The sequence below is a fragment of the Panthera onca genome, chromosome E1 (genome assembly GCF_046562875.1).
Source record: "Panthera onca isolate mPanOnc1 chromosome E1, mPanOnc1 haplotype 2, whole genome shotgun sequence".
NCBI classification, from domain to species: Eukaryota; Metazoa; Chordata; class Mammalia; order Carnivora; family Felidae; genus Panthera; species Panthera onca.
Window position 1 is genome coordinate 60,190,300 of NC_138352.1, and position 16,560 is coordinate 60,206,859.

General features: G+C 43.7%; 1 protein-coding gene across 1 annotated transcript in view; it reads right to left on the minus strand.

The window, feature by feature from the left end:
* The window catches only part of LOC144614325 (uncharacterized), a 42,405-nt gene extending 28,481 nt beyond the window's left edge, over positions 1–13,924 (minus strand). Inside the window, exons 1-4 of the mRNA XM_081791188.1 lie at positions 10,330–13,924; positions 9,002–9,972; positions 6,665–6,736; positions 1,357–1,428 (exon numbers count right to left, since the gene is read on the minus strand). Of these exons, the coding sequence (XP_081647314.1) occupies positions 1,357–1,428; positions 6,665–6,736; positions 9,002–9,972; positions 10,330–13,890 (4,676 nt within the window). The 5' untranslated portion in view covers positions 13,891–13,924. The remainder of the gene's footprint in view (positions 1–1,356; positions 1,429–6,664; positions 6,737–9,001; positions 9,973–10,329) is intronic.
* Between the last annotated feature and the right edge of the window lie 2,636 nt (positions 13,925–16,560).

The following is a 16,560-nucleotide window of genomic DNA, read 5'->3' on the forward strand; positions in this document are numbered from 1 at the left end:
ATTAGCGAAGTTAGAGGCATTTCTGATGTTTGTTTAGTGTAAACATTTCTAACTATACCACTTAACCATCATTATATTTTTAAAGATTTCATTTTTTTTAAGTAATCTCTATACCTAACATGGGGCTCTAACCTACAACCTCGAGATCAAGAGTTGCAGACTCTAATGACTGAGACAGCCACGTGCCCCTTAGCCATCATTTTTTTAATGTTTATTTATTTTTGAGAGAGACAGAGCATGAGTGGGGGAGGGGCAGAGAGAGAGGGAGACAGAATCTGAAACAGGCTCCGGGCTCTGAGCTGTCAGCACAGAGCCCGACACGGGGCTCGAACCCACAAACTGTGAGATCACGACCTGAGTCAAAGTCGGACGCCCAACCAACTGAGCCACCCAGGAGCCCCAACCCCTTAACCATCATTTTAAACATCTATTTTTATGGTGGCATAAGAATTTCCACACTGATCACAGGAATCTACTCCTGAAGCCAAGTGCACATTGTATGTTAGCTAACTTAACAATAAATGACATAAAAAATAATAATAAAAAAATAAACTAATAAAATTTCCCACACTGAAATCCTTAATCTCTTAATAATTTAATATGTACTTGGTAATACTGCTTACATAATTCACCTGCTTAGTTAAATATTTAATATTTAAATATTTAATTTAGATTAAATTATTTAAAAATTCTGGGTTAATGGCATTCAAATTAATGTAAGTGTTCTATATTTTCTTGTCTTGTAGGTGACAATTTGAGGTTAACTTCAATTCCTCTCATTTTACTAAGCCAACTTTTTCAAACCTTTTCTGTAAAGGCCAGACAGTAAATATTTTAGGCTTTGCAGGCCATATACGGTCTCTGTCACATATTCTCTGTTTCTTTCTCTTCTTTTCTCTTTTACAGCCCTTTAAGAACATGAAAATCATTCTGAACTCATAGGTTGTATCAAGACAGACCATACACAGGATTTGATCCATGGGCCATAAATAATAAATATAAATAAAAGCAGATGGTATATGAACACTTACATAACAAGGTTCATATGGGTGTCCATAATTGCTCAGACTTCATTACCCCTTTTCCTCTACAACTGAAGGGCTTTTTCCTATATCTTGTCTATAAAATTAAAAAGTTGAAAATGCATAGGAGGTATTTAATGCTAGAGATGGGCTGGGTCCCCACAGACTTACAGAGTTATAGAATTTAATAGAGAGAATTATAGAATTCCACTATAGAGAATTATAGAATTCTACTGTTAGAAGAAATTGTTGCAATTATCCAATTTGAACCCTGTATTTTTTAATAAATAATATAACTAAAAACTCATAATAAATGATGAACTGATTAACTTACAAATACTGGAGGGATAGCAGGCCTTCAAATGTGTCTTTATGTAATTCGGTCAGATAATTGTCCCTGAGAATTCTGCAAAATGAAAAGGTCATTTCTGGGTCAAAATGCAAAATAACTACAACTATTTGCTACACAGGACCGCTAGATGTGAGAGAAACCTGGGTAATGGTGCCACCAAATACACTAATTCTTATTTAATGTAGGGATGGTGATCTCTGCTGTTTGATTCAAATCTTTTCTTCTCACATACTCCTTTGTCTCTCCCTCTCTCTCTCTCTCTCTCTCTCTCTCTCACACACACACACACACACACACACACACACACACACACCCCTATCCACTCTTCACACCAAAATGTACATTTAATGCCTACTCTCTGGATCACAAAATCTCTGTTAGAACCCAGCCCTGAGTGGCAAAAACATGGACAGAACTGCCACTTCCTCCTCTCTTTTCCCAAATTTTATTGTGGAAGCCCTATTTATAACCATATCAGTGCTACAAGTAAAGCCATCTAATTTTTTTCCCCAACTAAAAAATATCTGTGAGAACTAAAAATGTGCATAAAATGCACATAACATAAATGCTCAGTTTAATAAGTATAGAGTAAATACCCGTGTAACACTATTTGTTCATTCTACTGTTGGTGGATACTAGATTTTTCTAATTTTTAGTTATTATAAACAGTGCTGCTTTGGACATTTTTCTGTTTATATCCTAGTACACATTTGCCTAAGTTTCTCCAGGATTTAACAGGGGTACAAAATTGTCTTCCTAAGAGGTTGTGCTATTTCAAGCTGGCAGATTGAAACATGCCAAGTCTCTACCAAACTCCAAACTCCACCAAAGTCCCTAAGGATGATTAGAAAAGATACAATTAGAAAATCCACAACCTTAGCTCAAAGCCAAGGGAGTAGCTCTACAAACACTCCCCACCAGAAATGCCTTGGAGCCACCTACAGGGTGATTAGCTGGGATACTGCAGTAGGACCAAGGACAGCACATCAAGCCCACATCCTTCCTCCTTGGATCTGGCAGCAAAGGGTGTTTTCTTCCAGGCAGGAGCCATTGGTGTTAGAAGGGGGCAGGGTCCCAGAACCCTGGAGGAAGGGTATACACTCTGACTAGCCATTAGAAGTCACCTCCCACCTCTTCTTTAACTCTCAGGGGGACCTGTCACCAATAACAAGCCCCGTGGTTCATTTCACCTCTTCCTTAGGACCAGAAAACAGAAGCAAGTCAAATCTCAACTACAAAGATAAATTGCACTCAGGAATGACCAAATGGAGTGAGAAAGCCAATTCTATTCAGGACAGAAAATAAAAAACAAATATAACAGCTTATAGTCAATGACACAGTTAACAGAGAAAACACAAAAGGATTTGAGAATACCAACATTAATGGGGCACCTGCGTGGCTCAGTCGGTTAAGCATCCGACTTTGGCTCAGGTTGCAGTCCATGGGTTCAAGCCCTGCACTGGGCTCTGTGCTGAAGCTCAGAGCCTGGAGCCTGCTTCCGATTCTGTGTCTCCCTCTCTCTCTGCCCCTCCCCAACTTGCACTCTGTCTCTCTCTCTCTCTCAAAAATGAACAGTATAAAAAATGTAGAATAGCATCATTAATATATCCTCAGACAGAGGTAAACAGTACATCTAATAAAAAGAACCAACTCAAGATTATATGAATGAAAAGTATTATCATTAGTAAAAAACTCAGTCTATGAGCAGCAGAAACGGTCGTTGAATAAATTAGAAAACTTGAGAGATCTGGCCACTGATTTCTTACCAATACTTGAAATTCTATGTATTTATTATATTTACATATTTGTTTTTATATTATATATTTGTAAACCCCTTGACAAGTGGGATATTTGGTCAGTTTTGTTCTTGGGCTTATATCCCTGGCATGTAAAACAGATCCTGGGACATAGGAGATGCTCCATAAATATTTGTTGAATGAATTCAGAAAGTGACAGGTATCAATTTGCAAATATACTACTTTTAATTAAAACAAATCATTCATTTATCATCATTTATGAGAATAAGTACAACTTCACAGGAAAACAAATGTCTTTCTCCACCTCCGCCCCAATTTGTGACTCAATCTTTTGAGACAAGAACCTTTTGAGAATTTCATAAAAGCTATGGAATGGACCCTTTCCCTAGAAAACTGCACTTTCTTGAATACGTGCAAAGGTGTGCATGTGATTTCAATTTGCAGACCATCCCTTTAGGGCTCAGGTCCGTGAATAGAATGGACTGAATTTGTGGGTGCCAAACTTGGATGGGAAATAGAATCACATCTCTATTTTCACAAACCTCTAACTAGAATTAGCATTTCCTTCCATTATGAATGTAGGCAACAAACCACAGATTAGTGTAGTTAATTTGGTCCCCAGCAGAAATCAGATATTTTCATATCACATATTTGGCGTGGATATCTCAAAATATCATTTATTCTCATCAGTACCTTGAAGTTATAATAGTTAGTAGGCGTACCATTATATTTTGTTATTTAATATTCTAACAGAAGCAGATTTATTGCTATATCACTAATCTTTTTAAAAATTTTTTGAAAACTCTATTTCCACATAATTTCCTTTTCCTATATATTTTAACTTATTATACATTTGAAAACATTATCCCAAGAACATAAGCTTCTGCAGATCATCAATACATATATAGAAGGGTGCCTGGGTGGCTCAGCCTGTTAAGTGTCCAACTTCAGCTCAGGTCATGATCTCACGGTTCGTGGGTTCGAGCCCCACATTGGGCTCTCTGCTGACAGATCAGAGCCTGGAGCCTGCTTCCAATTCTGTGTCTCCCTCTCTTTCTGCCCCTCCCCTGTTCATGCTCTGTCTCTCAGCAATAAATAAATGTTAAAAAAAATTTTTTTAAAAATTTGATATATAGAAAAAAAGGTTAAAAATCCTGCCCCAGGGGACTATTGACCCATAGTTAAAAACTTCTGTCTTACAAGGCATAACCCTCAAGCTGAATTAGAAATCATCAAATCTTGGGGCACCTGGGTGGCTCAGTTGGTTAAGTGTCTGACTTCGGCTCAAGTCATCATTTCACAGTTTGTGGGGTCGAGCCCCACATCAGGCTCTGTGCTGACAGCTCGGAGCCTAGAGCCTGCTTTGGACTCTGTGTCTCCCTCTCTCTCTGCCCCTTCCCTGCTCACTCACTCTCTCTCTCTCTCTCTCTCTCAAAAATAAATAAACATTTAAAAATTTTTTAAGAATCATCAAATCTTACCAGATTCATCTTCTAGTATATAAACTACCAAATACACGCTTTTCAAAAAATATTTTTTTAATTTCAGTTTATTTTTTTTAATAGGTAATATATATTTGCATGGCTCAGAATTCCAAAGGTATATAATACACAATTCAAAGTTTTTCTCCTACCCCTGTCCCTCAGCCTACCCACTCTCTCCACTCTCTCGTTTCTTGTGCCAAATTACTTTCATTTTTCTTACAAGTTTGGGAAATAAGATCTCCAAGTTAGATACTATCATGAGAAAATATAAACTATATATAGTATTTAAGAAATTCATAAAATTCATAAGAAAACAACTACCTTGTTCTACCATTTGTCCCTTACCAGTAAGGTTATCAGACTAAGGGGCAGGGGGGAATCTACTTTAGGGGGATCATAATCCCTACATTTAGATTACTATGACTGTTATGTCTTTTATTATTAATTCAGAAGTCATTTATGACTTATCTACCCAAGTTGAACTAATGATATGACACACAATCTGTCATGAAAAATGCCAGTCAGTTACTTTGAGTATAATATTGTTTCCAAAATTACTTGTGTCTACACTGACTTTTTCTACAAATCAATTTAAAAAAAAGATAACAACAAAATTGGCAAAGGACAGAAAATTCAGACAAGAAACACAAATGCCCAGGAAACATACAGAGATATTTAAATGTATACGTAATCAGAAAAATTCAAATTCAGAAGGGACCCATTTTATTCACCCACCAGATCAGCCAAGAAATGGAGAATATCCAAGAGTGGGAGGGTAGGAGGAAATGAATGCTGTCATGGTGTATGGATTGGTGTGTAAATTGGCACACCTTTTTTGAGGGCAATTAAAATTGTATATATCGACATCGTCTTCATCCCAACAGTTCCATTTCCAGGGATCTATTCTACAGAAATACCCACCCACGTACACAAAGATGCATGTATGAGGTGGTCCATGCAGCAATGCATGTAATAAGAAAACTGGACACAGCCTAAACATCCATCAGGAGGGGAATTACTAAATCGTAATACACTCATACTATGGAATATTATGCAGCAGCTTGCATGGATGGGGTAACCCTCTATGTACTGGAAGAAAAAAAGTCTAAGACATACCACGAAGCAAAAGAATCGAGTTGTAGGATGTTACAATTTATGTAAAAAAAAGATAAGAAAATCACACAACAAACCTATTTTGCTGTAAATATGTATGTAGGCAAATGCATGGAAAAAGGTCTGGAAGGATATATACTAAATCCAGAGTAGTGGCTATCCCAGCAGTGGGGGGATTAGAACATAAGGCAGGTGTTCACTAGATCTGTTATTTCATCAAAAAAATTTTTTTTAATGTTTATTTATTTTTGAGACAGAGAGAGAGAGGGAATGAATGAGCAGGAGAGGGGCAGAGAGAGAGGGAGACAGAATCCGAAGCAGGCTCCAGGCTCTGAGCTGTCAACACAGAGCCCAACGTGGGGCTTGAACCCACGAACCGTTGAGATTATGACCTGAGCCGAAGTTGGACACTTAACCGAATAAGCCCCCCAGGCCCCCCTGTTATTTCATTTTTATATATTGAGACTATAATCACGTATTCCTTGTATAATGGAAAATAAGTTGAAATTGATTCTAATTTTAAAGGGAACCTGCCAAATTTAATTTTTAAAATAAACACAGATGGGGCGCCTGGGTGGCTCAGTCGGTTAAGCGGCCGACTTCAGCTCAGGTCATGATCTCACGGTCCGTGAGTTCGAGCCCTGCGTCGGGCTCTGTGCTGACAGCTCAGAGCCTGGAGCCTGTTTCAGATTCTGTGTCTCCCTCTATCTGACCCTCCCCCGTTCATGCTCTGTCTCTCTCTGTTTCAAAAATAAATAAACGTTAAAAAAAAAAATTAACACAGAATTGCAATCGGTAGAGGTCGAGTTGGGATATGGAAGGGGAAACACCTTTCCTCAGAGCTACTGACTTCAAAGTTCTGGACCAAGAAGGACCTTAGAATGCAGTTAGTTTTTTGGTTTTTTTTGTATTCGTATTTGGAGAGAATATACTCACAGTTTCTCAGCCCAACGGTATCCCTTCCATACATTTTCATCAATGTAAGAAATAGAGTTTCCTTGGAAATTTCTGTGAAGAAACACAGTTCAGATCCTTGAATAGGTAGGAAAGGAATGAACAGAATAAATAAAAGAATCACTGGCAACCTTGTGGGGAATATTCCAATGCAGTAAATGCCAACTTTCTAATTTCCGCGGCTATCAGCATCCCAGGTGGTGCAATTAATAAAGAGATAGCGTGGGGCCACTGGCACAAACAAGCCAGCTCCTTAGAACCTGAACTTCCTATTTGTTCCATTCCTTGGGTAGATAACGCCTGTTAATTACTCTGGAGATAAGTATTTTTTTCCCCCAAATCACTTATGTGTCTAAAATGGTTCCTTCCACAAATGAACGAGAAAATAATAATTCAACGAAAAAAATGGTAAAATATTTACCATTATCAGCAAACAAATGTAAAGAAGCCCTCTACTGAAACCTCTCTAGGTGTTAGAAGGATAAGGGAAGTTAGAAATTAGAATAACTAACATGGAAAGATTTCTTAGACATATTGTATAGGGAAAAGCAACAAATCACTGGGCAAGGAAATAAAAAGTATCCCCTCATTAGGAAATTAGGAAAAAATGCAAAGGAAAGAGATGGGAAGGAAGGACACACACCAAAAAGGTGACAGGAGTTATCTTATGAGTGGTAGGGAGGGTGGGGTGGGATTTTCACGTTTTATCCTCTATACCTGTGACATTAAAAACAAAAAAAAGTATCCATGATAATTCATGTATCCATGAATTACACATGTTTAAGAGAAGCTATTAAATGCCTGAGGTTCAGTTTCAACCGCTAACTCTGCGTATGACTTTGAATCTTTACCTTTAGTTTTGTCCTCTTCCCTCAGCAACAGCTTACCTGGTCAGTTTATATACACATTTTTTTCAGGGGAGTCAGGAATAAATTCAAAACAGATACCCATCTGCCCATGTGCCTGGTGGACATTTCCAGTCAACCTGAAGCCTTCTGGTTGCTCTGTGTTCCCTGGTAAAAGATGCCTCAACTTCCATCATTCTCCTTATCTGGGACAGAAGTTTCAGAGTAATATCTGAGTTTTCTCTTTCCCGTGCACACCCCACCCGCGACTGTCATCAGTTAGTCTATCTTGTCACTTCCTCCTTTGCAGTGCTCTCAAGGCTTTTCTTTCTACTCTTTTCAGCCACTCTGAGTCGGCCCCTTGTTACTTTATTCCCAGGTTTTGTTAGAACATTCTATCTGGTCTCGCTGGATCAAGCTCTCCTCTCCAGATCGGCCTATATGGGGAACTGAAAATAATCCTGTTTCAACGGTCTGTATCTCATGCTTAAAAACTTTCAATGGCTCTCTATAACTCAGAATCTAACGTTCAAATCTCTCTAGCTGATAGTCAAGGTTTCTCGTAATTGGATCTTTAACTGCTTAACCTAATTCTTAATTCCTGATCATTCCTGCAGCCGTGCCTTTGCCTAGACTTATACCCATTTTTTCTCTATTTAACACATCAGAGCCACTCTTTAAGTCTCAGCTAAAGTGTTAGCTTATCCATGCAGCTCTCCCTGACCTCCATACTCCGCTGATTACAGAGTCTGCTGAATTCCAACACCCATGGTACCTCTTTTAGTACTTAATTACATGCCACCTCCCTTTTTATGACCATTTCCTTTCTTCCCACCTGTCATTTCATGTTCTGAAGACGATTTCATCCTAGTGTGGCGCCCATAGTACTTACTCTTGGGTTGGGCCCAAACTGAGTACTGTATGTGGAAGGCCGGGCGTCAAAGATGAGGTCTGGGGAATCAAAATAATAACAGCTAACACTCATATTTCGCCAGGCACTGATCCAAGTGCTTCATATGTATTACCTCATCTAGATCTCACCATAATCCCATGAGATGGTAACTATCATAATTTCCATTTCACAGAAAAGGAAACTGAGTCACAAAGCTAATAGATGACAGACCTCGGCCCAAACGCAGGCAATCTAGTTCCAGAATCTCTACTCTTCACTACTCTGTTGTATCCTATTATAGAGGATGGAGCAAAAATGGGAGAGTAGAGGTTAAGGAATGAAATAATGGGGCTAAAAATTGGATAAGGAAAAAGAATAAGGACAATTACAAGTAAAAGATTGCAGAAGGGCGAACAGTAGTAAAAAGGAAAATGAAGATAAGGGATAGTTGACAAAGAAAAGGTAAAAACAGAAAGTCAGTCAACGTGGTTGGGGAGATGAGGAAGGCCCAGGACGACATTGAGGAAGAGACTGCCATGTCAAGCAGGAGGCAGAGAACAAACAAGTAAAGGCGATTCTTACAAGATGGTGAAGGTGCCGTTGTAGGTGTCGGGCTCCAGCACGGGCACTCTGCGGAGCCTCTGCTGTGGGCTGAGACCAACACACGACAGTGTCTCCTCTTTGCAGGTACAGCGCTCACATATTTTGAGGTCTGTGGTGGCATTCTGTTCTGGTTGCCAAGTTAAAGTTGTGTATGCCTTTTCTGAGGTATACTTTACAAAATGCACCACAGGATGTTCAGTTGTTGGAGGAAAACCTGTCTCAAATGACTCTGGTTGCTGACTTACAGGAATTTCTAGGTCCATAGGTGGAACCGTGACTTCAGTCAGGTTTCGATGTTGACTCTGAACCTGTTTTGGATGTGCAAGTGTCACCTCAAGGTCCTTTGGGGGAGGAGTTGTAGTCTTCTTCAGGGTTGTCGAATGTTCAGCCTCTGTAATAGGTTCTGGAGTTATAGTAAGCTCCACATGACGAAATGGGATGATGGGTGATGCTGGATGCTGACCTTGATCCTTACTTGGAGTTGGAACTGTCACTTCCTGCTGGAATGGATATTGAACTACAACCTCCTTAGGTGGCTCTGGAGGCTGAGTTGGGGTGTCTCGCATGGTTGGAGAAGGTTCAGTCTCCACACTGGATCCTGCAGTTACAGTAAGTTCCAGGTCCATAGGTGGAACTGTGACTTCAGTCAGGTTTGGATGCTGACTCTGAACCTGCTCTGGATGTGCAAGTGTCACCTCAAGGTCCTTTGGAGGAGGAGCTGTAGTCTCCTTCACGGGTGTAGAATGTTCAGCCTCTGTAGTAGGTTCTGGAGTTATGGTAAGCCCCAAGTCCACACGATGAGCTGTGACACTGGGCAATGTTGGTTGCTGACCTTGATCCTTACTTGGAGTAGGAACTGTCACTTCCTGTTGGGACGGATACTGAACAACCTCCTTAGGTGGCTCTGGAGGCTGGGTTGGGGTCTCTTGCATGGTTAGAGAAGGTTCAGTCTCTGTAGTGGATTCTGGAGTTACGGTAAGCCCTGGGTCCAAAGGTTTAACTGTGACTTTAGTTAAGGTTGGATGCTGAATGTGCTCTGAATGTGGAAATGTCACCTCAAGGTCCTTTGGAGGAGCGGTAGTTTGCTGCAGGGCTGAGGAATGTTTAACATCCGTAGTGGGTTCTGTAGTTACAGTAAGCACCAAGTCCAAAGGCTGAACTGTTACATTCGGCAACCACAGACGCTGAGCTTGATCCTGATCTGGGGTTGGAACTGTCACCTCCTGAAACAGTGGAGGCTGAACTACAACCTCCTTAGGTGGCTCTGAAGGGTGACCTGGGATCTCTTGCGTGGTTGAAGTTTCAACCTCTGTAGTGGGTTCTGGAGTTATGGTCAGTTCCAGGTCTAAAGGCTGAACTCTGACTTCAGTCAAATTTGGATGCTGAGCCTGGACCTGCTCTGGATGTGGAGGTGTCACCTCAGTGTCCTCTGGAGGAGCTAGAGTCTGCTGCATGATTGTAGACTGCTCAGCCTCCACAGTAGGTTCTGGAGTTACAGTAAGCTCCAGGTCAGCAGGCTGAACAGTAACATTGGGCAAGTTTGGATGCTGAGCTTGCTCTTGTCCTAGAGGTGGAACTGTCACCTCATTATGGACTGGAGGTTGTGCTACAACCTCCTCAGGTGGCTCTGGAGGCTGAACTGGGGACTCCTGCTGGGCTGGAGGAGTTTCTGCCTCCTTAGAGGGCTCCGGAGGTTGAGTTGGAGACTGCTGCAGAATTGGAGATGGTTCTACCTTCTCAGGGGCCTCTGAAGGCTGAGCTTGTACCTCCTGTTGTGTTAGAGAAGGTTCTATCTCCTTAAGTGGCTCGAGAGGTAGAGATAGGGTTTCCTGCTGGACTGGAGATGGTTCCACCTTCTCAGGAGGGTCTGAAGGCTGAGGTGGGGCCTCCTGCTGTGTGGAAGGTTCTACCTCCTTAGGGGGCTCAGGGGATACAACTGGGGCTCCCTGCTGAGTTGGAAAAGATTCTGCCTCATTACCGGGCTCTGAAGGCTGAGCTGGGGGCTCCTGAGGTGTGGGAGAAGGTTCCACCTCCTTAGGGGGCTCAGGGGATATAGCTGGGGACTCCTGGAGGACTGGAAACTGAGCTGGGGCCACCTGCTGGGTTGAAGATTCAACCTCCTCAGGGGTCTGTGGATGCTGAGCTGGGGCCTCCTCCTGGGTTGTAGGTGGTTCACTCCCCTCGGAGGCCTGTGGGTGCTGACCCTGGCCCTCCTCCTGGAGAGGGGAAGGTTCACCCTCTTCCTGGGCCTCTGGAAGCTGAGTCGGGGCCTCCTCCTGGGTTGAGGATGATTCACCCTCCTCAGGGGCCTGTGATTGCTGAGCTAGGGCCTCCTGCTGGGTTGTAGAAGGTTCAACTTCTCCAGGATATTCTGGATACTGAACTGGGGTCTCCTGCTGTGTTGGAAGTTTCTCCTGTGTGGTAGATTCTGGAGATTGCGTTGGAGTCTCCTGTTGGACTGGCAAAGATTCAACCTCAGGGGACTGTGGAGGCAGAGTTGGAGCTTCATGCTGGGTTTCAAAAGGTTCCACATTAAGAGGCACTGAAGGCTGAGCTATAGTCTCGTGCCGAACTGCAGAAGGTCCCACCTCTGTAGTGGGTTCTGCAGTCATGGTAAGCTGCACATCTGGAGGTTTCACACTGACATTGGGCAGGTTTAAATGTTGATCATGGTAGTGACCTGGAGGTGAAACTGTCATCTTATGATGCCATAGAGGTTGAGCTGGGTGCTCCTGCTGGGTTGGAGAAGGTTCCACCTCCCTGGAAGGCAGCTCTGGAGGCTGAGCTGGTTGCTCTTGCAGGGTTGCAGAAGATTCTATCTCCCCTGGAGACTGAGCTGGAGTCTCCTGCTGGGTTGAAGATTCTGCCTCATTAAGGAGCTCTGCAAGCTGAGCTAAGGCCTCCTCCTGGGTTGGAGAAAGTTCAGCTTCTCCAAAACGGTCTGGAAGCTGAGCTGGGGGTTCCTGTTTGCTTAGAGAAGGCTTACCTTCCTCAGGAGGCACTGAAGGCTGAGCTGGGGTCTCCTGCTGCCTTAGAGAAGGATCAATCACCCCAGGAGGCTCGGAAGGCTGACCTGGGGTCTCCTGCTCACTTGAAGGCTCAACCTCCTCTGGAGGCTTACCCGAGGTCTCTTGCTGGGTTAGAGAAAGTTCTGCTTCCTCAGTATGTTCAAGAGGCTGAGGTGGGGCCTCTTGCTGGGCTATAGAAGATTCAACACCTTTATCAGGCCCTGGAGTTGTGGTAAATTCCACATCTAAAGGCTTACCTATAACCCTGGGAAACATTAAATAATCTGGATACTGACCTAGAGGTAGAGATGTCACCTCATCACTTACTGCAAGTTGAGTTAAATACTCGATAGGGAACTCTGGAACTAGAGTTGGGGCCTCCTGCTGGACTGGGGTAGGTTCAACCTCCTCGAGGCGCTCTGCAGGCTGAGGAGGGGCCTCCTGCTGGACTGGGGTAGGTTCAACCTCCTCGAGGCGCTCTGCAGGCTGAGCAGGGGCCTCCTGCTGGACTGGGGTAGGTCCAGCCTCCTCAGGGTGCTCCGCAGGCTGAGTTAGAGTTATGGTAAGATCCAGAGGTTTAACAGTGACATTGGGGAAGCTTGGCTTCTGAGCTTCACTCTGACTTGGAGATAGCACATTTACTTCATGATGTGCTAACAGTTGAGATATGATGTCCTTAGATGGCTCTGGAGGCTGAGCAGGGGCCTCCTGGGGGGTTGGAGAAGGTTCCACTTCCTCGGGGGCCTCTGTAGGGTGAGCTGAGGCTTCCTGCTGGACTGAAGAAGGTTCGACCTCTTCAGGGGTACTTGAAGGCTCAGCTGGGGCCTCTTGTGGGTTTGCTGAATTTCCATCCTTAAGGGACTCTGGATGCTGAGATGGAGCCTCCTGCTCAAGTAGAGATGTTTCTGTCTCTTCAGAGGGCTCTGGATGCTGAGCCTGAGCCTCCCCTTGGGGCAAAAAAGATTCAGCTTCCTCAGGGGACTCTAGATGATTTGGGGTCTTCTGCAAGGGTGGAGAAATTTCAGCCTCCTCAGAGAAGTTTGGAAGTTGATCTGGTCCCCCTGGGAAACCCATAGGTAGGTTCTCCTCAGGATACAGGAGACCCATATTGGAATCTAAATAATCATCCTGCAGCTGTTGTTGTAGGTGCTCTTTATTTGCAAATTGGTTTGGAGTTCTAACAACTTTGGCAAGCCTTCGATGCTGAGCTAGATCTTTCTTCAGGTTTAGGGGTGAAACAATAAACTTTGTTGGCTTTGAACTCTGACTATCCAGAGATGGAACAAGTATTTCAAATGACTGGTGATCTTCGGCCTGATCTAAACCTACAGTTTTAGTCTTACTTTTGAGTTGAGGAGGCGGAGCTATGGTCTGATTCTGATCCCAACCTGGCACTGGAACCACCTCTGGGAGCCTTTGATGCTGGGTTAGCTGGTCATTCAGATCCTCATCTGGCCCTGGGGGTAGCTCACCAAACGAATCCGTGTCCAGGAATGGAACCAAAGTCTCGGTCAACTCCTTAGGCGGGGCCAACATCTGGGCTGGAGCAGAGGACCCCGGGTAATTAAAGCCCCCCGGCTCAGCTGGGCGTGTAAGTGCCTGGGGCGATTCGGGCGGGGGATCAGAGGAGCGAGAAGACCAGGGCTCAGCCGCCTCCAGGGGGTCGGAAGTCAGCTGGGCAGGGTCCAGGGCCCACTCCGGAGGCTGAGCTGCCTGGACCAGCAGCCACAACGGTTGCCACATAAAGAGAAGCAGTGGGGCCAACAGGCGCAGCCGGGACATGACACGCGGAGGCTCCGGGGCGCAGCGACCCAGGCGAGTGGGGTACTGGCGCCGGGCCCTGAGCGGGAGCCAAACCATTATGGCAGCCCCGTGATGCGCACGCGCAGTTAGCAACTGTGCGCCCTCCCCGCCCACGTCCCACCCTTAATGACGTCTTTAATTACGCCACCTTTATTAGCTCCCTGGAGATGGGCTCCGCACCAGCAGAGCGGGCCCTTTTCCCAGAATCACTTGGGGCCCAGGCCTCCCTCCACCCTGCAAAGGCCACCACTCCCCCCCCCCCCCCCCCCCCCCCCCCCATCTATCTAGCATGATAGAGCTAATGCCAAAGTCTTCCATATTCTGCTGGTTGCTTTACATTATGGCTACAGTGGCTATGTCACCCTTGAACTTTAATCTCCACATACTTGAATTAAATCCTGCAGCTCGTCTGCAGTACTGGCATCTGTGATCTCTTCACAGGGTCTGTATTCCACAGCTATTTTACCACTTTCTGAAATAAAGTGAATAAGTTTGGAAAAAAAAAAAAAAAAAAGAGGGCGCCTGGATGGCTCAGTCAGTTAAGCGTCTGACTTCAGCTTAGGTCATGATCTCATGGTTCATGAGTTCAAGCCCCATACTGGGGTCTCTGGTAAGCACTAGAGCCCACTTCAGATCCTCTGTCCCCCTCTCTCCGCCTCTCCCCTGCTTACTCTCTCAAAAATAAACATTTAAAAAATAAAGTTAACAAGATCAATTCAGAATTTTCCTTGTTCTAAAACTAGCTGTATACAATGATAGCACCCAATAACTAGACATTCTTTTTATTTATAAAAGCAGAAAATAAAAGCATTTCCCTAGAAGTTTTCTCATCTCACACTTCAGTTTTTAATCATAACTATGTGTGAAAAAATACACATGAAGTTAACAACTGTGTGGTTCAAAAACGCTATCATCTTAAGAGATAGGAACTAAGGAATAATGACACAGGAAGTTAAAACTATGGAAACAACAATGTTCAAAATCAGATGACTAGACAGTAAGGCATTAGGTAGAGGTCAGTGTGAGTTCTGGAATAGAGACCATGGACTATAGCTGATACTTCATGTTAGAAGCAAGGCAAGTGTCTACTCCCCGGAAACAAAATCCCACCAGATACGATGAACAATGCTTTGGAGGGAGGGGGAGGGGGAGGGAGAGAATGCGCTTGGACAGTTTATTGGCAGAAATGGCCCATGTCCCTTATAGACAATACAATTCCCCTTAAGGCAAAGTACAGCTACAACATTTTGATCGTGTACAAGGGATACCATAGCATGTTAGGGAGAGGTCAGCAACCCAAAGGTTTAGTTTGGTTCTTAAAGGTTGTTACTCAGAATTGACAGCTAATGGAGATTCTACCTGATGACCAGGGAAGTCAACTTTCACTGCAAGAGCTGTCCAGGCTGGAAGCCTGAGACCAATCCAGGGTCAACTCTTATGGGCAAATAAGGCCTCTGAAACTTAGCTAGGATTTCTCAGTCTCTAAGCCTGCAAGACTGTGAAGCGGCGAGGGCGGGGTGGGGGGGGGGCAATTGTTTGGGGACTCGTTACTAATTATAAAATTCCCTTGGAGCACAGCCTGTAACATTCACACCATCGTAGAACTCAATAGAGAACACAATCGATGCTATTCAATAGCCTGACCACTTTCAAGGTTCACAAAAATATAGCTGACCCTAATATAAGAATCATATTCATGGCACAAAAACAGACACATAGACCAATGGAATAGAATAGAAACCCCAGAACTAGACCCACAAACGTATGGCCAACTCATCTTTGACAAAGCAGGAAAGAACATCCAATGGAAAAAAGACAGTCTCTTTAACAAATGGTGCTGGGAGAACTGGACAGCAACATGCAGAAGGTTGAAACTAGACCACTTTCTCACACCATTCACAAAAATAAACTCAAAATGGATAAAGGACCTGAATGTGAGACAGGAAACCACCAAAACCCTAGAGGAGAAAGCAGGAAAAGACCTCTCTGACCTCAGCCGTAGCAATCTCTTACTCGACACATCCCCAAAGGCAAGGGAATTAAAAGCAAAAGTGAATTACTGGGACCTTATGAAGATAAAAAGCTTCTGCACAGCAAAGGAAACAACCAACAAAACTAAAAGGCAACCAACGGAATGGGAAAAGATATGTGCAAATGACATATCGGACAAAGGGCTAGTATCCAAAATCTATAAAGAGCTCACCAAACTCCACACCCGAAAAACAAATAACCCAGTGAAGAAATGGGCAGAAAACATGAATAGACACTTCTCTAAAGAAGACATCCGGATGGCCAACAGGCACATGAAAAGATGTTCAACGTCGCTCCTTATCAGGGAAATACAAATCAAAACCACACTCGGATATCACCTCACGCCAGTCAGAGTGGCCAAAATGAACAAATCAGGAGACTATAGATGCTGGAGAGGATGTGGAGAAACGGGAACCCTCTTGCACTGTTGGTGGGAATGCAAATTGGTGCAGCCGCTCTGGAAAGCAGTGTGGAGGTTCCTCAGAAAATTAAAAATAGACCTACCCTATGACCCAGCACTAGCACTGCTAGGAATTTACCCAAGGGATACAGGAGTACTGATGCATAGGGGCACTTGTACCCCAATGTTGATAGCAGCACTCTCAACAATAGCCAAATTATGGAAAGAGCCTAAATGTCCATCAACTGATGAATGGAGAAAGAAATTGTGGTTTATATACACAATGGAATACTACG